The sequence below is a fragment of the Cynocephalus volans genome, chromosome 11, assembly GCF_027409185.1.
Source record: "Cynocephalus volans isolate mCynVol1 chromosome 11, mCynVol1.pri, whole genome shotgun sequence".
Lineage (NCBI taxonomy): Eukaryota > Metazoa > Chordata > Mammalia > Dermoptera > Cynocephalidae > Cynocephalus > Cynocephalus volans.
Genome location: NC_084470.1, coordinates 14,582,255 through 14,599,359, shown reverse-complemented (window position 1 = coordinate 14,599,359; position 17,105 = coordinate 14,582,255). Strand labels below are relative to the sequence as shown.

Sequence of the window (17,105 nt, the reverse complement as noted above, 5' to 3'; positions counted from 1 at the left end):
GTAAAGTATTTCAGCTGACTTTCTTGCATTTTCTAGGTAAAAACTTATGTCTATAAAGTTACTTTAGTCTCTTTCTTTCCAAAGTGTCCAGAATTTCTCTGGTCCCTTTGATAGCACAATGTTTCAAAGGAAGTATCTGTCCTCGGGGTCTGCAGTTCCTCTCTTCCTGCGGTCACTACAATCTGTTCAAGTCCCCTTTCCTTCTCTTGCTGCTCCACCCAAACTGCTCTTACTCAGGGCAGCAACGACTGCACAGGCCGAACCCAGGGTTCCTCCCCGTGCCCCTCTGCGGTCGAGGACAGCACTGGCCCATGCTGCCCCGGGCTTGTGCAGGCTGCGGTCGCTGCTGCCCCGTGCGGGGCAGTGGGTGCGGGCTCCCCTGTCCCCTCCCTTGTTGATTTCATCCAGGCTCGTGGATTAGAGCCGAACCTTTACCTGCATGTGTCCAGAAAACCAAATGGCCTCATTGTTTTACTCACCTCGTCGGGGTCCTCACCTCTTTTCCTGCTTCCTCCCTCGACTTCTGAAGGAGATTCCTCAGTCCTCTGCTCTGCTTGTCATTTACATAACTTTTGGATTCTGTGTCAATCACTTGAATTACTAGGTGCCATTTTATTTGAATTTTAGAATATGTTTTGTAGATAAAGAATTATTTTTCACCCCATCTAATGCTCTCTGCCTAAATTTTATTATGCCAAATATTAATATTTTATTCCTCGCTTTCTTTAATTAGCATTTGTTTGGTATGTCTTTGTCCATCAACAAATTTTCAATGCATCAGGAACTGTGTGTGGTAGATGTGTCTTTTATGATCCTATGGATTTTATAACCGTACAAGATCAAAATTCTCTATTTTACCAGCTTGTGAAATCCACCCGCATTCTTATTTATTGTGCTTTATTTCCTGGCTTGGGGATGGGTGAACGTATCATTCCTTTGGACTTCCTGTTGGTAAAATACAGAAAAATGGTCAGGGCCCCTCCGATGTTCAGAATCTTGCCGAGCATCTGACGTAAATATGCACGTGCACCCAGGTGTTCCTTGTTATTGGCTAATGTCACTGTGCGCGTGCACCCAGGCGTTCCTTGTTATTGGCTAATGTCACTGTGCGCGTGCACCCAGGCGCTCCTTGTTATTGGCTAATGTCACTGTGCCCGTGCACCCAGGCGCTCCTTGTTATTGGCTAATGTCACTGTGCCCGTGCACCCAGGCGCTCCTTGTTATTGGCTAATGTCACTGTGCGCGTGCACCCAGGCGCTCCTTGTTATTGGCTAATGTCACTGTGCGCGTGCACCCAGGCGCTCCTTGTTATTGGCTAATGTCACTGTGCGCGTGCACCCAGGCGCTCCTTGTTATTGGCTAATGTCACTGTGCGCGTGCACCCAGGCGCTCCTTGTTATTGGCTAATGTCACTGTGCGCGTGCACCCAGGCGCTCCTTGTTATTGGCTAATGTCACTGTGCGCGTGCACCCAGGCGCTCCTTGTTATTGGCTAATGTCACTGTGCGCGTGCACCCAGGCGCTCCTTGTTATTGGCTAATGTCACTGTGCGCGTGCACCCAGGCGCTCCTTGTTATTGGCTAATGTCACTGTGCGCGTGCACCCAGGCGCTCCTTGTTATTGGCTAATGTCACTGTGCGCGTGCACCCAGGCGCTCCTTGTTATTGGCTAATGTCACTGTGCGCGTGCACCCAGAGTTTGGGTTATGGACTTCAGTATAAAGAACTGTCTCTTCACTCTGATATGCGAAGCTTCTTGAGACGCTCCGGGAAGCCACTGGGGCGGCTGTTCCTAGCTGTGAATAAAGCCTATTATTTCTTCACCCAGGGCTCCCAGGACCTTTTCCTATTACCGAGGTCATAGACCTGCGTGTGGAGGGTTTGTGACCCGGTCTGGACAATGGGGAAGGGCTGTAAGACCTCGCCCTAGCTCTACACTTCCCTCTTATGGGTTTGTAAGTGCCACCTAGTATTTCCATTCTAGCACTCACTGCTAAAGCTTATGAACTATATACTCTGATATTTTCAGTACGTAAATCAGTATCTGCCCCACAAGACAAGCCTCTTCGACTGGTTGACACCTGCCATGGGAATCTGGCTGTCCTCCTTCCTCCTTGATTTTTTTTTTTTTTTTTTTTTTTTTTTTTTTGTTCCACAAAAGCTAATTGTTTTTCTTTCTTTTTTAGAGAGTAATTTGTTTTTTTTAGTGAAAGCCAACCCCTTGGATTGATAAATTCTTCATCATGAAAAAACACTGTACTGATATCTAACAGTTTTCTAGCCCATATCTCCACCACCCTTTCTCTTCTCTTTAATTGTTTTTAAAATAGCATTATGTGTTCTAATTATTGTATTATAAAAAATTATGATTATGCTGATGTTTCTAAAATATTTGGTCTAATTGAATCTCCATCCTGGATTGGTTTCCTGGACATATTCTGCAGCAGGTGTTGGCTTCCGATGGCTTTTATGGATACACCACTAGTGTTGGTTTTATCCAAAACCAAAGTCAAGGTAAAATTTCACAATCACACATGGCTTTTACCTCCATGCCTTGAGGTTTTGTCACCTTACCTCTGGCACAGGTCTCAGTCCCTGAGTCCTGAAGTGTCAGATTTGGAGTTTCATCAGCTTCACTGTGTGGTGCAGGTGACAAAATCCCCAGGAGCCTGGTTAGCAAGGCAGAAAGGAGGCTCGTCTGTGCCAGTGGGAGATGCAGTTGGTGCCTCAGAAAGTCTCTGTGTCTGGTGATGCAGACGTGTTATTGAAAGCAAGGGGCTCTTCGGAGTCTGGAACTGGAATGAGGGAGCGTGAATTGTTCCAGAAGTGTGTTGCTCATTTTACTGGCTTCAGGCAGCTTGAGTTCACAGCCAAACCATTCCCATCTGGCAGCGAGTGACAGTCGTCAGAGTTTGGGCACTCACTGTCTTCCCTGGGCAAGGGCCCAGTGTGACATTCTTGGTGTCACTTTCTCTGAACTCCTTGATGTTCCTGACAGTTTCCATGCCCCTACACAAGGGGCCAATGTGTACCTCCATCAAAGGCAAGTCTTGGCTACTGGATATGTTTTTGTTTATCACTAGTGCCCTCGACCCCCTGTCCCCTCCATAGCAAGTGGCAGGCCTGTGAGGAGGCCTGCCTCAGCTTCCCCATGTTGACCTGGTGAGGGAGAGCAGAGGGAGGGAGGGCAGTGGGCCCGGAACCCCATGGGACAAACCCGACGCCCTGGAGTGTGCAGAACTTTGGGAGATTCACTTGGAAACTACCAGAGGTGAATTTCCGGGTAGTCACAAACCTGTTCCACTCACAAATGTAGAGTAAGCATCTGATTTATTCAACTCTGTAAAGGGAGAGCCAGCAGCAGGTGAAGCTGGTCAGAGAATTGGAGGAACTGTGGTCACCAGATGTGGATAAAGAACATGGAGGGGGATTCCAGGTTTTGTTCCCAGGCTGCAAAACTGGTTCAGTCCAGAGCAAAATAAAATCACAATCTCTGGGGCGATCTTTTCTGCTAGACAGAAATCATTTGCACCTGTCTTGGACACAAAGACCCACAAGTTTTCATGTAGCTTTAGAATCTGGCCTTTAATTTAAAAAAAAAACAAAAAATAAAAACAAAAGACCAACTCAAACAGAGGCACACTCCCTATGTAATTCAACAATCATTGTTGGGCTTGTCGAACAAAGTTCCAAAATGTCATTAAAAGTACATGCTGGTTTTCCTTTGCCTTTTTCTAAATTTCAGGTGATTGTTTCTTCACAGAGTCACAGAGCAGAGGAAGAGTCAGGCTTGTGGGGGTAGAGCAGCCCCTTTGCAGCTTCCAGAGCTTGTTCCCTCCACCACCTGGCCTGCCCGGCCCCCTGCATAGGGGCCCAGAGTCATGGGTGGAGGGCACCGTGGACTTGACCACTGCCCACACTCCATACTCCCAGGGGCCGCCATCTGTCCCCAGGTCTTCACAACCATCTCTCTCTGACTCCTCTGGAGACACTACAAATGCATCTAATGTTCTAAATGTAGCAACCACAGAGAAGGGGAAAGGCCTCATCCCAGGACACTCAGGAGAAATTACCCAGCCCTGTTGCCTCCGACCCTACCAGGACCCTGCGAGGCAGGAGGCCATGAGTGAGCAGACAGGGTCAAGGCAGGTGGCAAAGGCTGATGCATGGTGATCAGTCAAACTGAGGCAGCACCCACATCTTCTGAGTCCGGGACTGGCCTCCACTCTCTGCACAGCCTTCCCAGGATTGTGCTAAATTCAATTTTTTGTTCTCAACATAGCAATGACTGGTCACAGATGGACAAGCCATGTGTCCCTGTAGGGATGAGGTAGCGAGTGCAAGGACTCCCCTGCCAGTCCTGAGCAGGGCAGCACCCAAGGCCACACAGCTCATATGGTCAGGCCCCATCCCTTTGAGCTCCAGGGCCACACATGACCACGAGTCTCCTGAGTCCCAGGCCCAGATGGTGCCGGGTGACCAGGCTCCCCGAGAGGGTCTTTAACAGAACCCAGCAGAGACTGAAGGTCTTACTGCAGTGAACTCCTCTCTGGAAAAGGGCAGGGAACAGTTGTGTACCTGTAAGTCATGCATATGTATATGTGTGTACCCATGTATCATCTTAGCAAGAAGGACACTAAATGCCAGATGAGGAAAGTCAGACCTATCTTGCATTTTACTGCATCTGGGCCATGTTTAGAGAGAATGTGAAAGAAAAGAGATTAGGAGAGGAAGGTTGAAAAGAGATAAAGTTAAATAAAATTTTAATGTAAATAAAAATACACTTAGAAATAGATCTGTGGGTATAAACACATGCACAGCATGTCTCAGCCTGTGCAGGAGGCACATCTGTACAAAGCGAAAGTGTGTGGTTTACCCCACCTGTCAGGTCCAGGCTGGTGACACACTGCCAGATGCTTGCTTTCTCCAGACATCTCAGTCTATGTGGTTCCGACCCAGCTGTCCATAAGGAGAGACAATTCCAAGATGCTGATCTAACAATGCCATCTTCCCTAAGACACTCGTACATGATAATAAAGCCAGAATAAACACACGCGGCTGTAAGTTGATCCAACCCAAGCACCTTCAAGGCTGGTTGGTGGGTCTTCTCTCACCTGCTGCCTCTGCGTGAGTAATTACATCATGTTTCTGGGGTGGAGGGGTGCAGGAAACAATTTTTGATACAGCCTACCTAGCCCACAGGAGAGAAGCATTTTCCATCAGTATAAGTGTAGTAAGCTCAAGTAGTGTAAAAACATGCTTCAGATCCCAATCCTGGCCCCTTTGTTAGCTTGAGGATCTTGAGAAGGGGGACGAAGAAGCAGCACGGGGGCTTAGCACAGGGAAGCAGGGCTGGGGTGGAAGGGTGATGGTGGCAGGACAGGGAGGAGAGAACCCAGGCAGGGGCTGGGCATAGAGAGAGAGGAGGCAGCCCAGGGAAAGCAGGGGCCTTTACAAGGTGAATCCCACTTCTCCCCTGCTGCCCCAAGGGGCGAGGGTCTCCAACCATGAAACACCCATTAGCTGTCAGAGAAACCAGAGAAAAAAGAAATGGGCTTCAGTTTTATGGTCTCATTCTGTCAGGGGCAGAAATATTGACATCCTCACTGCCCACCAGGCCATGGGAGGTAAGACCTGGCTCACACTTGCGACATTTGAAATACCATTGGCTTCCTGGACCGTGCCCAACACTATGTTTACAACAGACATATCTATTTAAAAAAAAAAAAAAAAATGTTTAATTGTGGTAAAATACATGTAACATAAAATTTACCATTTTGACTGCTTTTAAGTGCACAGTTCAGTAGCATTGAGTATATTCACTTTGTTATGCAACTAATCTCCAGCACTTTTTCATCATGCAAAACAGAAACACTCTACCCATTAAACAGCTCCCATTATTCAGGTCTATGTTTAATGGTTACTTCCTGCGAGAGAATTTTGTCTCCTGCCATCATCCCTGTTTGCCTACTTCCTTCCCACATCTTTCTGTCTCTCCCTCTCTCTCTGTCTCTCTCACATGCCCAGTGTGTGCTGTCAACACAGTTTACCCTTTCTCTTTGTGACCATTGTGTACACTCACATAGAAGGACCCAAATTCTCCCAGTTCACAGAGATCCACTGGGGGAGGGCTGCTGGTTCTGTCACAGGGGTCCCCAGCCCAGGTGACCTGTCTGGTCAGGACCATCAGATGCCTCAGGCCAGAGGAGGAGGCACCTAGAAGGAACCTGCTGAGTTAGCACCCACTGTGTTCAGAACTTCTTATGGAATCATTACCCACTTCAAAGGGATTTTTCCTCAGATTTGCCATGGGAAATGGAATTAGACATCCCTGTGTTCTCTGAACTGGGTGACAAACTCATCCCTGAGGGTGGACCAGCAAACTGGCCAAAGGTAAGTGGACATCCTGATTCCAGGAAAGAGGAGCTGGACATGCCCATCTCTTGTCCCCACACACCGCCATACTAAAAAACAAAACGCAGGCGGAGAGGCGTGAATGAGGCAAGTGCGCAGCAGCCAAGCACCTGCCTCTGCTCATGTTAAAACAGAAAGGGAGGCGTGGTGGCCAGGGGGACACTCCGAACAACACCGTCAGGCGTCTTCGCACTCCCTGTCCATCACAGTGAATTCGCCATTCCAGGGAAGCGCTCCTACCAAAAAGCTGCAGTTTACTTTCTGAAAAAGATGGCAAAAAAAAAAAAAAAGTCAGCAGTGTGACAAAAGAAAGATAAAGAGCAGTGTCCTGTTGCTAGGTATCAGCAACATAGAAATCACCACCCATCCAGAAATGCTCTCAGGAATCTGCAGAGCTGGAGGCTGCAGACTTCACAGCCATTAGCAGCTACCCGGGGGGATCTCTGCTCTATACCAGCCACAAGGAGACACAGATGTTAACGATCTTAACATTTTGGTGGGACATTAAAAGTACACTTGACTTTATTTTTATGTCTTTTTAATACTTTCTACAATGTAAACAAAGCAATTCTATGTTAGATATAAGCTAACATATGCTATTTTAATGTTTAACCCCTTTTGTTCTAATAACTAGTGTGTCAGGGTAAGAGTAATTTAGAAGATTCTAGAACTTAACATATCTTTTGTTCCAAAGAGACCTTCTCTCCCTTTCAAACTACCATTGAAATGACAAATGAAATGTTCTGTGTATGTCTAGTGGATGGATGAATGGGTGAATGGACAGATGAGAGGATAGACAGATAGGCAGACAGACAGCAGTACTGGAAAAACTGTAAGGGCCACCTTAAATAGTCTGGAATCACTGAGGCACTTCCAGGAGTTAAGAAGCAGATGGAGTCAGGGAAAAGGAATTTTGGTCCCTGCTTGGACACATGCAAGAAATAATACCAAATCAAGGTGGTTTTATAGGTAAATTACATCAAACTTTTGGAGCCAAAAGCTCCTTTGGTCTCCCCCCCCCCTTTTTTTTTCTTGGCAGCTGGCCTGTAACGGGATCTGAACCCTTGACCTTGGTATTATCAGTCCTTTGCTCTTTAAACTGATCCCAAACATGGAAAAAAGTGGAAAGCCCCCGTTTTCATTGTACCAGAAAAGCGAAATCCTGAAATCAAGATGTAACTGAGAAATAAATTATAATCAAAACTTGCCTAATAAATAGCAAAAATCTTAAACAAAAACTAGCAAATTAAAGTCAGTTGCATATTAATTAATTGCTGTATCTTCCAGCATATTCTTAAACAAACACCTGTCAATAGGACCATTACTGTCCCTAATAAAGTGCTTCCCAGACTTTACCAGTGATATAAAATGTGTGGGTGTTTGAACTGAAAATTCTGATTCAGTAGATTTGAGGTGTGGTCGTGGAGTTTGTGTATTTGTATGCATGTGTGTACATGTGTGGATACAGATGTGTGTACAAGGATATATATATATGTGCATGTATGTGCATATAAGTGGGTTTATCACATGCTTCAAGTGATTCTTAACATCAGGGAGGTTTGAGTAGTTAAAACATATAAATGCAAAATTCCTAAGTAAAAAAGTGACATATTGAACCCACTCTATTCTAAATGACAAGTACAGGCATAATCCTTCTCACTCTGCCCCTTTCCAGCCTGGTCCTGTGAAGAATGGGGGCAAGAAGAATAGCCACTCTGCCATAGGTGAGGTGGTGACAGAGAGGATACCACTGACATTCACATGTGAGTCCAGGGAGCGACCTTCAAGATGCAGGCCCCTCAGGCACTGAAAGAGATCTGGAAATTTGCCATGAAAGAGATGTGCATGCAGTTCTGTACATCGGCACCAGGCTCCACAAAGCTGTCCAGCCCAAAGCAACAAGGAATGTCTCACCCTGTACCCATGTGCCGTTGTGTGGAGTATACTAACATTTATAAAGCAAATGTATTTCACAGGGCCTAGTTCCCAAAGTCCTGTAGTTTCAGGTATAACCTAACTTTTTAAAATTACATATGGAAATGTTAAGCTTGCAAAAGACAGGAAACTTTCCCCAGGCTAAAGTCTCTGATGTAGATAAAGAATTATAACACAGAAAACTTGTTGGCTCAAGGACGGATGTCCTTGGAGCAGGTTAACCTACTGATTGATATGTTAAGAAAGTTGCTTTATTGTTATGTAAAAATACTGAAGAAACTGCTGTAGGAAAAGGCAGTATTTGCTAAGAACAAGCTTTTGTTGGTGGATTGACTTTACCTTTTGCAAATTGCATTATGGAATGTCACTATGTTATTTCACTGATGTTACCAGCCTCTATTGGTAAACTGTACTTAGCTATAACTCCACCTATGTTTCTTTTCTGTAACTTTCTGGCCTGGAGAATAAATACTGAGAAAGAATCCCAGTCCAGTGTTAATTTCCTGAGGAGGAATGCCTCTCTCTTGCGGGTTCCAGAAAATTAACCCCTCCGGGGTTTCTCACTGCTCTGTCACCCCGGGGAAGAGAGGTGACAAAGAGAATGCAACACAGTTGTCCAGAAAACAAGTGAACAAGTTTATTCACCAAGCAAGCTCAATACATTGTACCTATGTACCTGTCCCTTCATTCAAAAACCTACAATCAATGTGGATGAGAACTAACCACTGACAATCAAATAAAATTACAAAACTGCCCCCTCACGCAAAAAAAGACAAGTTTACCATATTGCAGCTGTGTAAGAATGGCTCAACATTAGCAAATCCATTATTTTAATTAATTATACTAAAAGGACAAGGAAGGAAAATTATTTAATATACTTGGTAGATACTGAAAAAATATTTGATAGAAGAAAACGTTTTTAATTTTAAAAGTAACTCTTGGTAAAGAGAAAATGGAAGAACTTCAGAAAGCAGTACTTGATGTAATATTTAATGATAGGACATAAATACTGGAGACATTCCACTAAAGCCAGGCAGAAGAAAAACTGCCCAGTACTACTGTTCTTCAGCATATTCCAAAGGCTTGGAAAGTTTTCATTATTGATAAGTGTGTGCTTTAAAAATAAAGAGGGTCCATAGAAACCTTAGACCCAAGTGGGCTCCTTGAAGACAATTCTCCTTCATTCTTTTTAATATTTTCTACAAACAGGCAAAAAGAACAACTTTCCTATAACCCCAAGGAGCCCAGGAGAAAATACAAATTTAAAACAGCCATACTCCTAATAAAAGATAAACAAAACAAGCATGAATAATCAGATGGCGTTAGGACTTGCTCACTGCCTAAATGTGTGTCCTGATGGGTATTTACCATCACCTGAACATGATAGGATGTGCTCAATGTGAGCACACAGAGGCAGTTTTTGTCACACATAATGGGAGTGTACTTTATTAATTGTACTTGCAATTTCTTGTGCTGTGGTAATAGTAGAGCAGTGGTTCTCCAAATCTAATTCCAGGGTTTATCAAGGCCTCCAGATGATTCTGAAGCCTGCACACATTGGAGAACCACCAGTCTAAAGAAAGGGGCAACGATACCCCTGTTGGACAAATCGGCAGAACAGCTGGGGCCTTCACCAGTCTCAGACTAGGCGCTGCCACATAATCAGTGCAGGGCTCTCCCACAACTCTGAGATCAAAAATGCAGGCTGGAGGCCACAAGGCCCTGACAAAATCAGCCCTTAGGGAGTTTCTGGGCTGTTCCCTATCTTCATAGAAAACCTGGCTGAGCCCAGTGAGAATCAACTGTAATCCAGGAGGGTAGGGACATTGTCTGGTCCGTCATTGCCTAACCTCCAGCAAAGTAAACATCACCCGTTTTCAGTAAGTTTATGGGTGGATGAGTGAATGAATGGATTTCCTTTTGGGCCTGCACAGGGATGCACTTAGCAATAGCTGGGTGGCTAACCTGCATCCAAGAGAACAGACTTTCAGTGAACATGTGTTGGCAAGTTTTTCTGCATCAAAAGTCAAGAATTACTGGAGCTCTTGAGGTAAGAGTGGACTTGACAATATCCAATCCCTAGGACAAGGGGTGGGGAAAAGGCTTAAAGGGGTCCACTACTGGGCCTGCATCCTCTGCTCTAAAAGCCACCGGGTTAAACGTTGGCAGCGATTCAGACCTCAAAGAGAAGGTCTGGGCACCCCAAGTTTTTCCAGTCATTTAGAGGCCTTGATAAAGCCAGATAGGGCTCAGAGCTGCCAAGGATATCACAGGTAGTTTCTCACCTACCTTGTCCAGTTTGGAGTTTTCTTGAATGACACAGTTTTCATTATTGTTTAAAGGCTTTCTGCAATTGCTGCGGGCAATTTTAACATCAATAAGATATTCCAGGCGATCCGTGACCTGTTAATTAGGAATTGTTAAATCTATTTGAAGAAGTTTTATTTTATTTTAAAAAGTTTTAGCAAACTCGAAAATCACTCTTACTCTCATCATCTACCCTTTCCTCCCTTCTCCCTCCACCTGCCCCCGTAGCTTTAGGGGAAGGCCATGATGTGTACCTGCTCCTCTTTGCACACTGACACCTGGAGCTGGGTACTCAGGGAAAAGGCTCCTTTCCAGTTTGGGGCTTCCTTAAAGGCAAGACCTGCTAATTCCATTTCTGTCTTAAAGTCTGAGGCATGCTCAGTGAAAGGTGTGGGGAGAGAAGTGGGGTCTCCAGAGCCATCAGCCCTCCTGGGCCCAAGATGCTAAGGTTCACACAGGCCTGACAGGAGAACAGCCGTCTTTCCTACATGCACCCTCAGATCCCTGTGAACCACCCCCCATCTTGGGGCTTCCTGGGTCCTTTCCGCCAGCTCAGCATGCAGTTCTTATGGGCCATTTGTCTTGTTCTCTGTTGAGTCTTTAGTGAGTAGAGCAGCAATAGGTTTACAGTAAGAAATCAGTATTTGCTGAATTCATTAATGATTGAATGCAGTTAAGACTACTCTGATGTCCGCTTAAATCACCTGGGGGTATAGGACTGCAGCAGGAGACAAGAGGTGTCTGCCACTAGACCAGGTTCCCCTGGACTCACCTGTCTTTATCAGACCTTTCCTCATTGCCTCTATCAAGTCTATTGATTTTAGCTGTGCTTCAAAGAGTTAGCAAAGGCGGTTCTGGCCTGTCTTGGAGGGGGAAGCTGGTTAGACATCAAGGAGCAACCAGCACAGCTATCCGTTGGGTTGGGGACTTAGGTTTTTACTTTGGAGATGAGCCTGACCATCAACAGGACTTCTAAAGAGTAGTCCTCGCTAGCCCTCGCCGAGCACGGGCTGCACGTCAGCACGGGCCTTGGGGCTTTGCACACAGTGGCTCAGTTAATCCTCATGCCAGTCCTCTGGGGTAAGACTGTCACTCCTATTTTTTTCAGGTAAGGAAACTGCAGCACAGAGAAACTGAGTAACTATGTGTCTAGCAAGCAGCCGACCCAGGGGGGTGAACCAAGACATCCAGCACTGCAGCCCACGACCCTCACCCCCATGTGGCACTGCCACTCACGTTTCTGCTGCCGCTGCTGGCCCAGCCAAAAGAAGGCAGGGGCTTTCTGTAGGCTGATTACAGGGAACTATGAACCTAAAGGCTGGGAGGCTGGGGACATCCTCACTGCATCCTGAGAACCTATTTCTACAAATAAGTTCACCAGAGTGATACATTTAAAGCCCAAGTTTGACCACATAAGTCCTAACAACTCCCTGACCTAATGTTTTGCTGGCTTTTCAGTGCTCTCAAGACAAAGTAAAAATCTTGACTGTGGCCTGCATGGCCTGGCGTGGTCTGGTCCCTGCCTGCCTCTCTGGCCAGTCAGACTGGCTTCTTAGAGCTGCTTAAATGCGCCATGCTCCTTTCCACTGCCAGCCTTATAGAAGGCATTCTAGAATGCCCAACTGCTTCTCCCCATCCCCTGCACCCCCAAGTCCTCCTGCTCCCCTCCTGTAGCAGATGCTGTGCATGGTAACCCATGCCCCTTACTGTTCCTGAACATACTGCCAATTCCTGACTCTTGCCTGGGGCTTCCTTCCACCAGCAGGAGCCAAGTGCTCCCGGAGCAGCTCTCAGCCAATGATCGATGGGAGTTGGTCAATAAACAGCCCAGCTTCCTCGTCTGTAGGCTGGTCCAGCCCCAGGCTGGGCTCTGCACACTTCCTTGAGGACCCCAGGGAGACAGTTCAGTTGCCCGTGGGGGTCACCTGCTCATTAATTCGCCCTTGCATTGGCCATATTCCCTGCCCTGTCTACCTTCCCCTCTACCCCTGGTGCTTCCTGGCCTGGCCTCCCAAATAAACTGCTTGCACTTGAATTCTAGCATTAGGGTCTGCTTCTGGGGAAATGCAAACTGAAACACTTCCCACCAGCCTCCCTCACCTGTTTAACTCTGACTCAGCCTTCAGGTCTCATCTTCAACATCATTCCCCAAATGTTTGTTCTCAATCGTGACTGCATATTAAAAATCACCTGGAGGGTTTTAACATCTACCAAGACCTGGGTCCCACCCATAGACCCTCATTTAGTTGGTGAGGGTGTGGCCTGTGCAGCAGGACATTTACAAGCTCCCACTGTGAGAAATGCTATGGAAGGAAGCCTTCCCTGACACCACAGTACCATGCAACCAGAGCAGACAGCACAGCTAGAGTTCCTGGTTTAGGGGTTTTCTTTTACATTGATGTTGGCTGCCTAAGAGCTGTGATCATTTCTGTCCATCTCATCACCTCATCTACAGCAGCTAGTATGAAAGTGGCTTATGAGAAACTTGCTGAATGCATACGTGAATTGGATACCAAAGAAAGTAAACTATGAAGGAGGCTCGGGAGGTTGCCAGTCCCAGGCTCAATTCCTTTCTTTTGAAAGACCAGAGGGTTTGCACTGGGAGATGAATGGTGTAACATGCCCCATCAATAAAGGTGCTACCTCACCAGCACAAAGTACTGGAAATGCAATGCCGATGGCTCCCATTTCCCAAGGCATGGGGGACATGGACCTCTGCCAACAGGGACCCCTCTGATGAGTATTTTTACAGCTCAATCTTGTAAGTACATGGTGTAATTACAAGCCATATTACCAACCAAATTGCTGAGGCTGGTATTCACAGTCAGCATTGAGGGCCCTTCACTGAATAGAGCAGGCACGATCCCTGACCACTGTGTAGCAAACTCCCAAGACCACAGTACCTATTGGAATCTACATAAGCAATGCTTCCTAGAGTTGGGCAACTCGTGGCCCTGTGAAGAGATACCCATTTGTATAAACAGAAAATCAACATGTCTGTACTTCTGTTAAATAAATGTAGGATTAAAAAAATTAAAGAATATGGGAGAGGGCATTTCATTAGCCTATATGTTCGATAGTGCCATGGGCCTCTCTTCAACCCCACATTCCATGTTATGTGTATAGGTTTAGACGCTGCCTGTGAAGCGTTATTGCAAAATATTCACTGCATTCAATTTGTCTCCCAACCTCAGAAGTACATGAACATTTGATTTGCAGCATTTGGTTTAAAAGAGCTAATATATGCAAAGTTCTTAGAACAGCTGCCCAAGCACATATAGAAAATGCTCTATGTGTGAGTGAATGTTCTGAGCACTCACATATTCAAGCTTTTTGTACATCAGTATTTCTCTCACATGCCCACTTTCAGTCTGGCTTCATCTGTGCACCACATGCAAATGCCCTCCTGTTTGGAGAGAACACCTTTACCTGCAGCTGGGCGTGCTGTATCTTGGCCACCAGGAAAACATACTTGTCCTCGCTCTCTTTATTGTATTCTTGCAATGCAAACCACAGACACTGCTTCACGTTGGCATTTGAAGTACTGATGGTTTTTAATTTCCTCAGCACCTTCATCTTATTCTTGGCTAGGTCTGTGCTGGCCCTCAGGACTGCTGGGAAGGTGAGGAGGAGCAGGGAGAGCCACCAGGGTCTGGTCATGGTCCCTCAGTCAAGAGGCACAGGCGACAGGGCTGGAGAGGCAGGTGGGCTGGAGTGGCCGCCGCTGCCACAATACGTTCAAAGATCTTACCGTGGCAGGCTGCCTTCTCTCAGTGCTAGCCCAGCTGGATTCAAGAAAGAGCTATTAGGGTCATTCTTTAGGGCTACCTCTCTCCTCCAAGGAAACCCACCCATGGGATGCCAGTTAAGGAGTCTCTGCTACTAGCCTTCCCCCTCATTCTTGTCCTGGGTGTGGTCTGTGTTTCTAGGGAGAACTTCCTCTCCACTTGGACCCAGATGTGTCTACACCTACCCTGTGCATGTCACCACCTGCTCTTGTTATCTGCTTCTTGGTCCTGCAAGATGTGGCTGTGAAAACTGTTGCCCCTGAGGTTTCCTGGCCCCAGCCCTCTGTGGACTCTGGACCTGCTCCACACACCAGACCCCTTCTTCCTCCTGTGCAGTTGACCTCTGCCCCGCCACCCAGCCTGTGGTTCTCCTAGATCTCCAGCACGCTCAGTTCATGCCTGTGCCCTAGTCAGGGGGCTCTGCGGGTTCTGATCTCTGGTCTGTTTTCACCTGCAGGTCCACGCCCCTGTAGGGAGGTCACACTCTGTGATGTAATCCCCATCTGTGACCTTGCCTCAGTGAGGGCATCTTTCACCTGCCAGCCTGTGGCCTTTGGGTCTAAGCAGCTCTCAGAAAGCCACAGACAGTGTGCACGTCCCACTCTGCTCTTGGAGTGGAGGGCCCCCAGGTGTCTCCTACCCACCTGTGCTATGAACCCAGCTTCCTGAATGCCTGGCCTCTGGACTTCGTTTGGGCCAATGGCACCTCCCTCCCCAATCCTGCCAGGGCAAGGGTCACACAGCCCACCCTGGATCCCAGCCTGGGCCTTAGAGGGAGCAGGGGGCCATGAGCTCTCATAAATTTTGCTTTTATGTGAAACTCCCCAATCAGTGTCCAGCAAGTTCCTGGAGGGGCAGAGAGGTGAGTGTTTGTTCCAGGCTGCAAAGATTGATGGGCTCCAGACCATCGTGGGTGGGGGTATCGGGGTGGGGGGAGTTGAGGGGTCAATGTACAGGAAACACATACAGGCACTGCTCTGCCAGGCAGGCTGAAGAACATTGAAGAGTGTGAATGAACACATTGTAGCTACACTATTTTCCTAGTGATGGATCATTGGGTTGTTTCTAGTTTCTGGCAGTTACAAACAGTACTGTAGTTGAAAACAGCTGCTAACTACTCCAGGCAATTGACTAAGCTGAGTAATTGCCTGGAGTTCCTTTTAAGATAACAAAGTGCCTTTCCACTTTCTTGTAATGGTCAGATGATCATGAATTACTACTGTTTAAGGTTGTTTTTTTGTAGAAGCCCCAGTCTCTGAGGCAGGACAAACATGTTCAGAAGAGACCCTCTTAACCTCCAGATGTCACTTAGAACCAAAGTCACCCCCCACCTTCCTGCATGGAACAAAAATTCAGAGCTTTACTGGAGCCAGAATGCTGGACACAACTAAAAAGCGAGGGGTCCGTCACCATTTGTTGCAGGACAAGCAGAAAATGGTGTGAGATTGGAATGGGCTTATCTCCTACCAACCAGCTCCTGCCCACTTGCATTTTTGTAATTTTGCCTATAATTCTCTATACTTTGAGTTTCCTGTAAAAACAAGTCACACTTGGTCTGGGGAGCAGATATGAGCACAGCCTCCTGACTTCTTGCTGGCTGGTCATGCAATAAAGTTCTTTGTTTTCACAAAAGCCAGCATCACAGTGCTGGTTTTCTGTGTGCATCGGGCAGCAAGCCTATTGCTCGGTAATATAGTGAACAATACTTTTCCAATATCTTTGTGAAATTACACAAGTATTTCTATATAATAAACAACTAGATGAAGAATTTATGTAAAAGCTTTATGCAAATTTAAATATATTCATTTCCAAACTGCTAGTCACTTACTAATAACCTATGCATGATTTTCAAATTTTGCTTCATATTAAAAGGACTTGGGGAATTAAAGACCCCAGGTTACACCTCACCAGTAAAATAAGAATCTCTGGGAAGGGGTCCAGGAAGTGTTTCTGAACCAAGAAGGGGCCTGTCATCCACCACACCATGTGACTAAAGAGTCTCTCATGCCAAAGTTTGCAGTGACAAAGAGCAGTGTTTGAGTGTCCAGGCAAAGGACAACAGTGCAGCTAAAGGAGTTTGAAACCTCAAAATCCCAGATAGCCTAAAATGACAAGTATTTATAGAGACAAGCCATGAGTCAGGGTCCTGGGAGCCATGTGGGAATCTGATCTGTCCTCAGTGAAACTAGCATCTTGCTTCTGATCTGGGGAGTGCATGTAGTTTAGCAGGTCTTCGGTCTCTGGTGGTCTTGCTTCATCTGCAAAACAAACTTAGGAATGGTGTCAGAGATGACTGGGTGCCGGATGATCTCATGACTGTGGTCAGGTCACCCCAACCTCAAAATCTGCAAAAAATAAAAAAAAATAAAAATAAAAAATCTGTATGTAAGTACTGTTGTCTTTAAAGAAAAAGCAGAGGCAAGTATCTGGTGAATCTAAATCATTTCTGAGTATTGTTTAAATTATCACTTTATGTTTAACTGGCTACATTTTTTTTTTTTTTTAGAGATAAACACAACATTCTTTAAGTGACTGTCCATAATCTATTTCCTGTTACGTTTCCACTCTTTTTATCTAGAGTCTAGATGCTTAACTGCCATAACAGCTATAGGCTAACTATTAAACTGAGCAAAATACACATTTCTAGTCTTAAAATAAGAAAT

General features: G+C 46.1%; 1 protein-coding gene across 1 annotated transcript; it reads right to left on the bottom strand.

Annotated features, from left to right (window-relative positions):
* Positions 1–6,589: 6,589 nt before the first annotated feature.
* CST8 (cystatin 8) lies at positions 6,590–14,314 on the bottom strand. The gene is made up of 3 exons (XM_063113547.1): positions 14,084–14,314; positions 10,637–10,750; positions 6,590–6,673 (listed from the first exon to the last, which is right to left on the bottom strand). Exons 1-3 carry the CDS (start codon positions 14,312–14,314, stop codon positions 6,590–6,592), a joined length of 429 nt encoding a protein of 142 aa, XP_062969617.1.
* Positions 14,315–17,105: the final 2,791 nt, after the last annotated feature.

Coding starts and splice junctions, on each gene's coding strand:
- CST8 (XM_063113547.1), bottom strand. CDS start 14,314: ATGACCAGACCCTGGTGGCTCTCCCTGCTCCTCCTCACCTTCCCAGCA. Junction 10,751..14,083: donor TACAGCACGCCCAGCTGCAG/GTAAAGGTGTTC, acceptor CCTAATTAACAG/GTCACGGATCGCCTGGAATA. Junction 6,674..10,636: donor AAAACTCCAAACTGGACAAG/GTAGGTGAGAAA, acceptor CATCTTTTTCAG/AAAGTAAACTGCAGCTTTTT.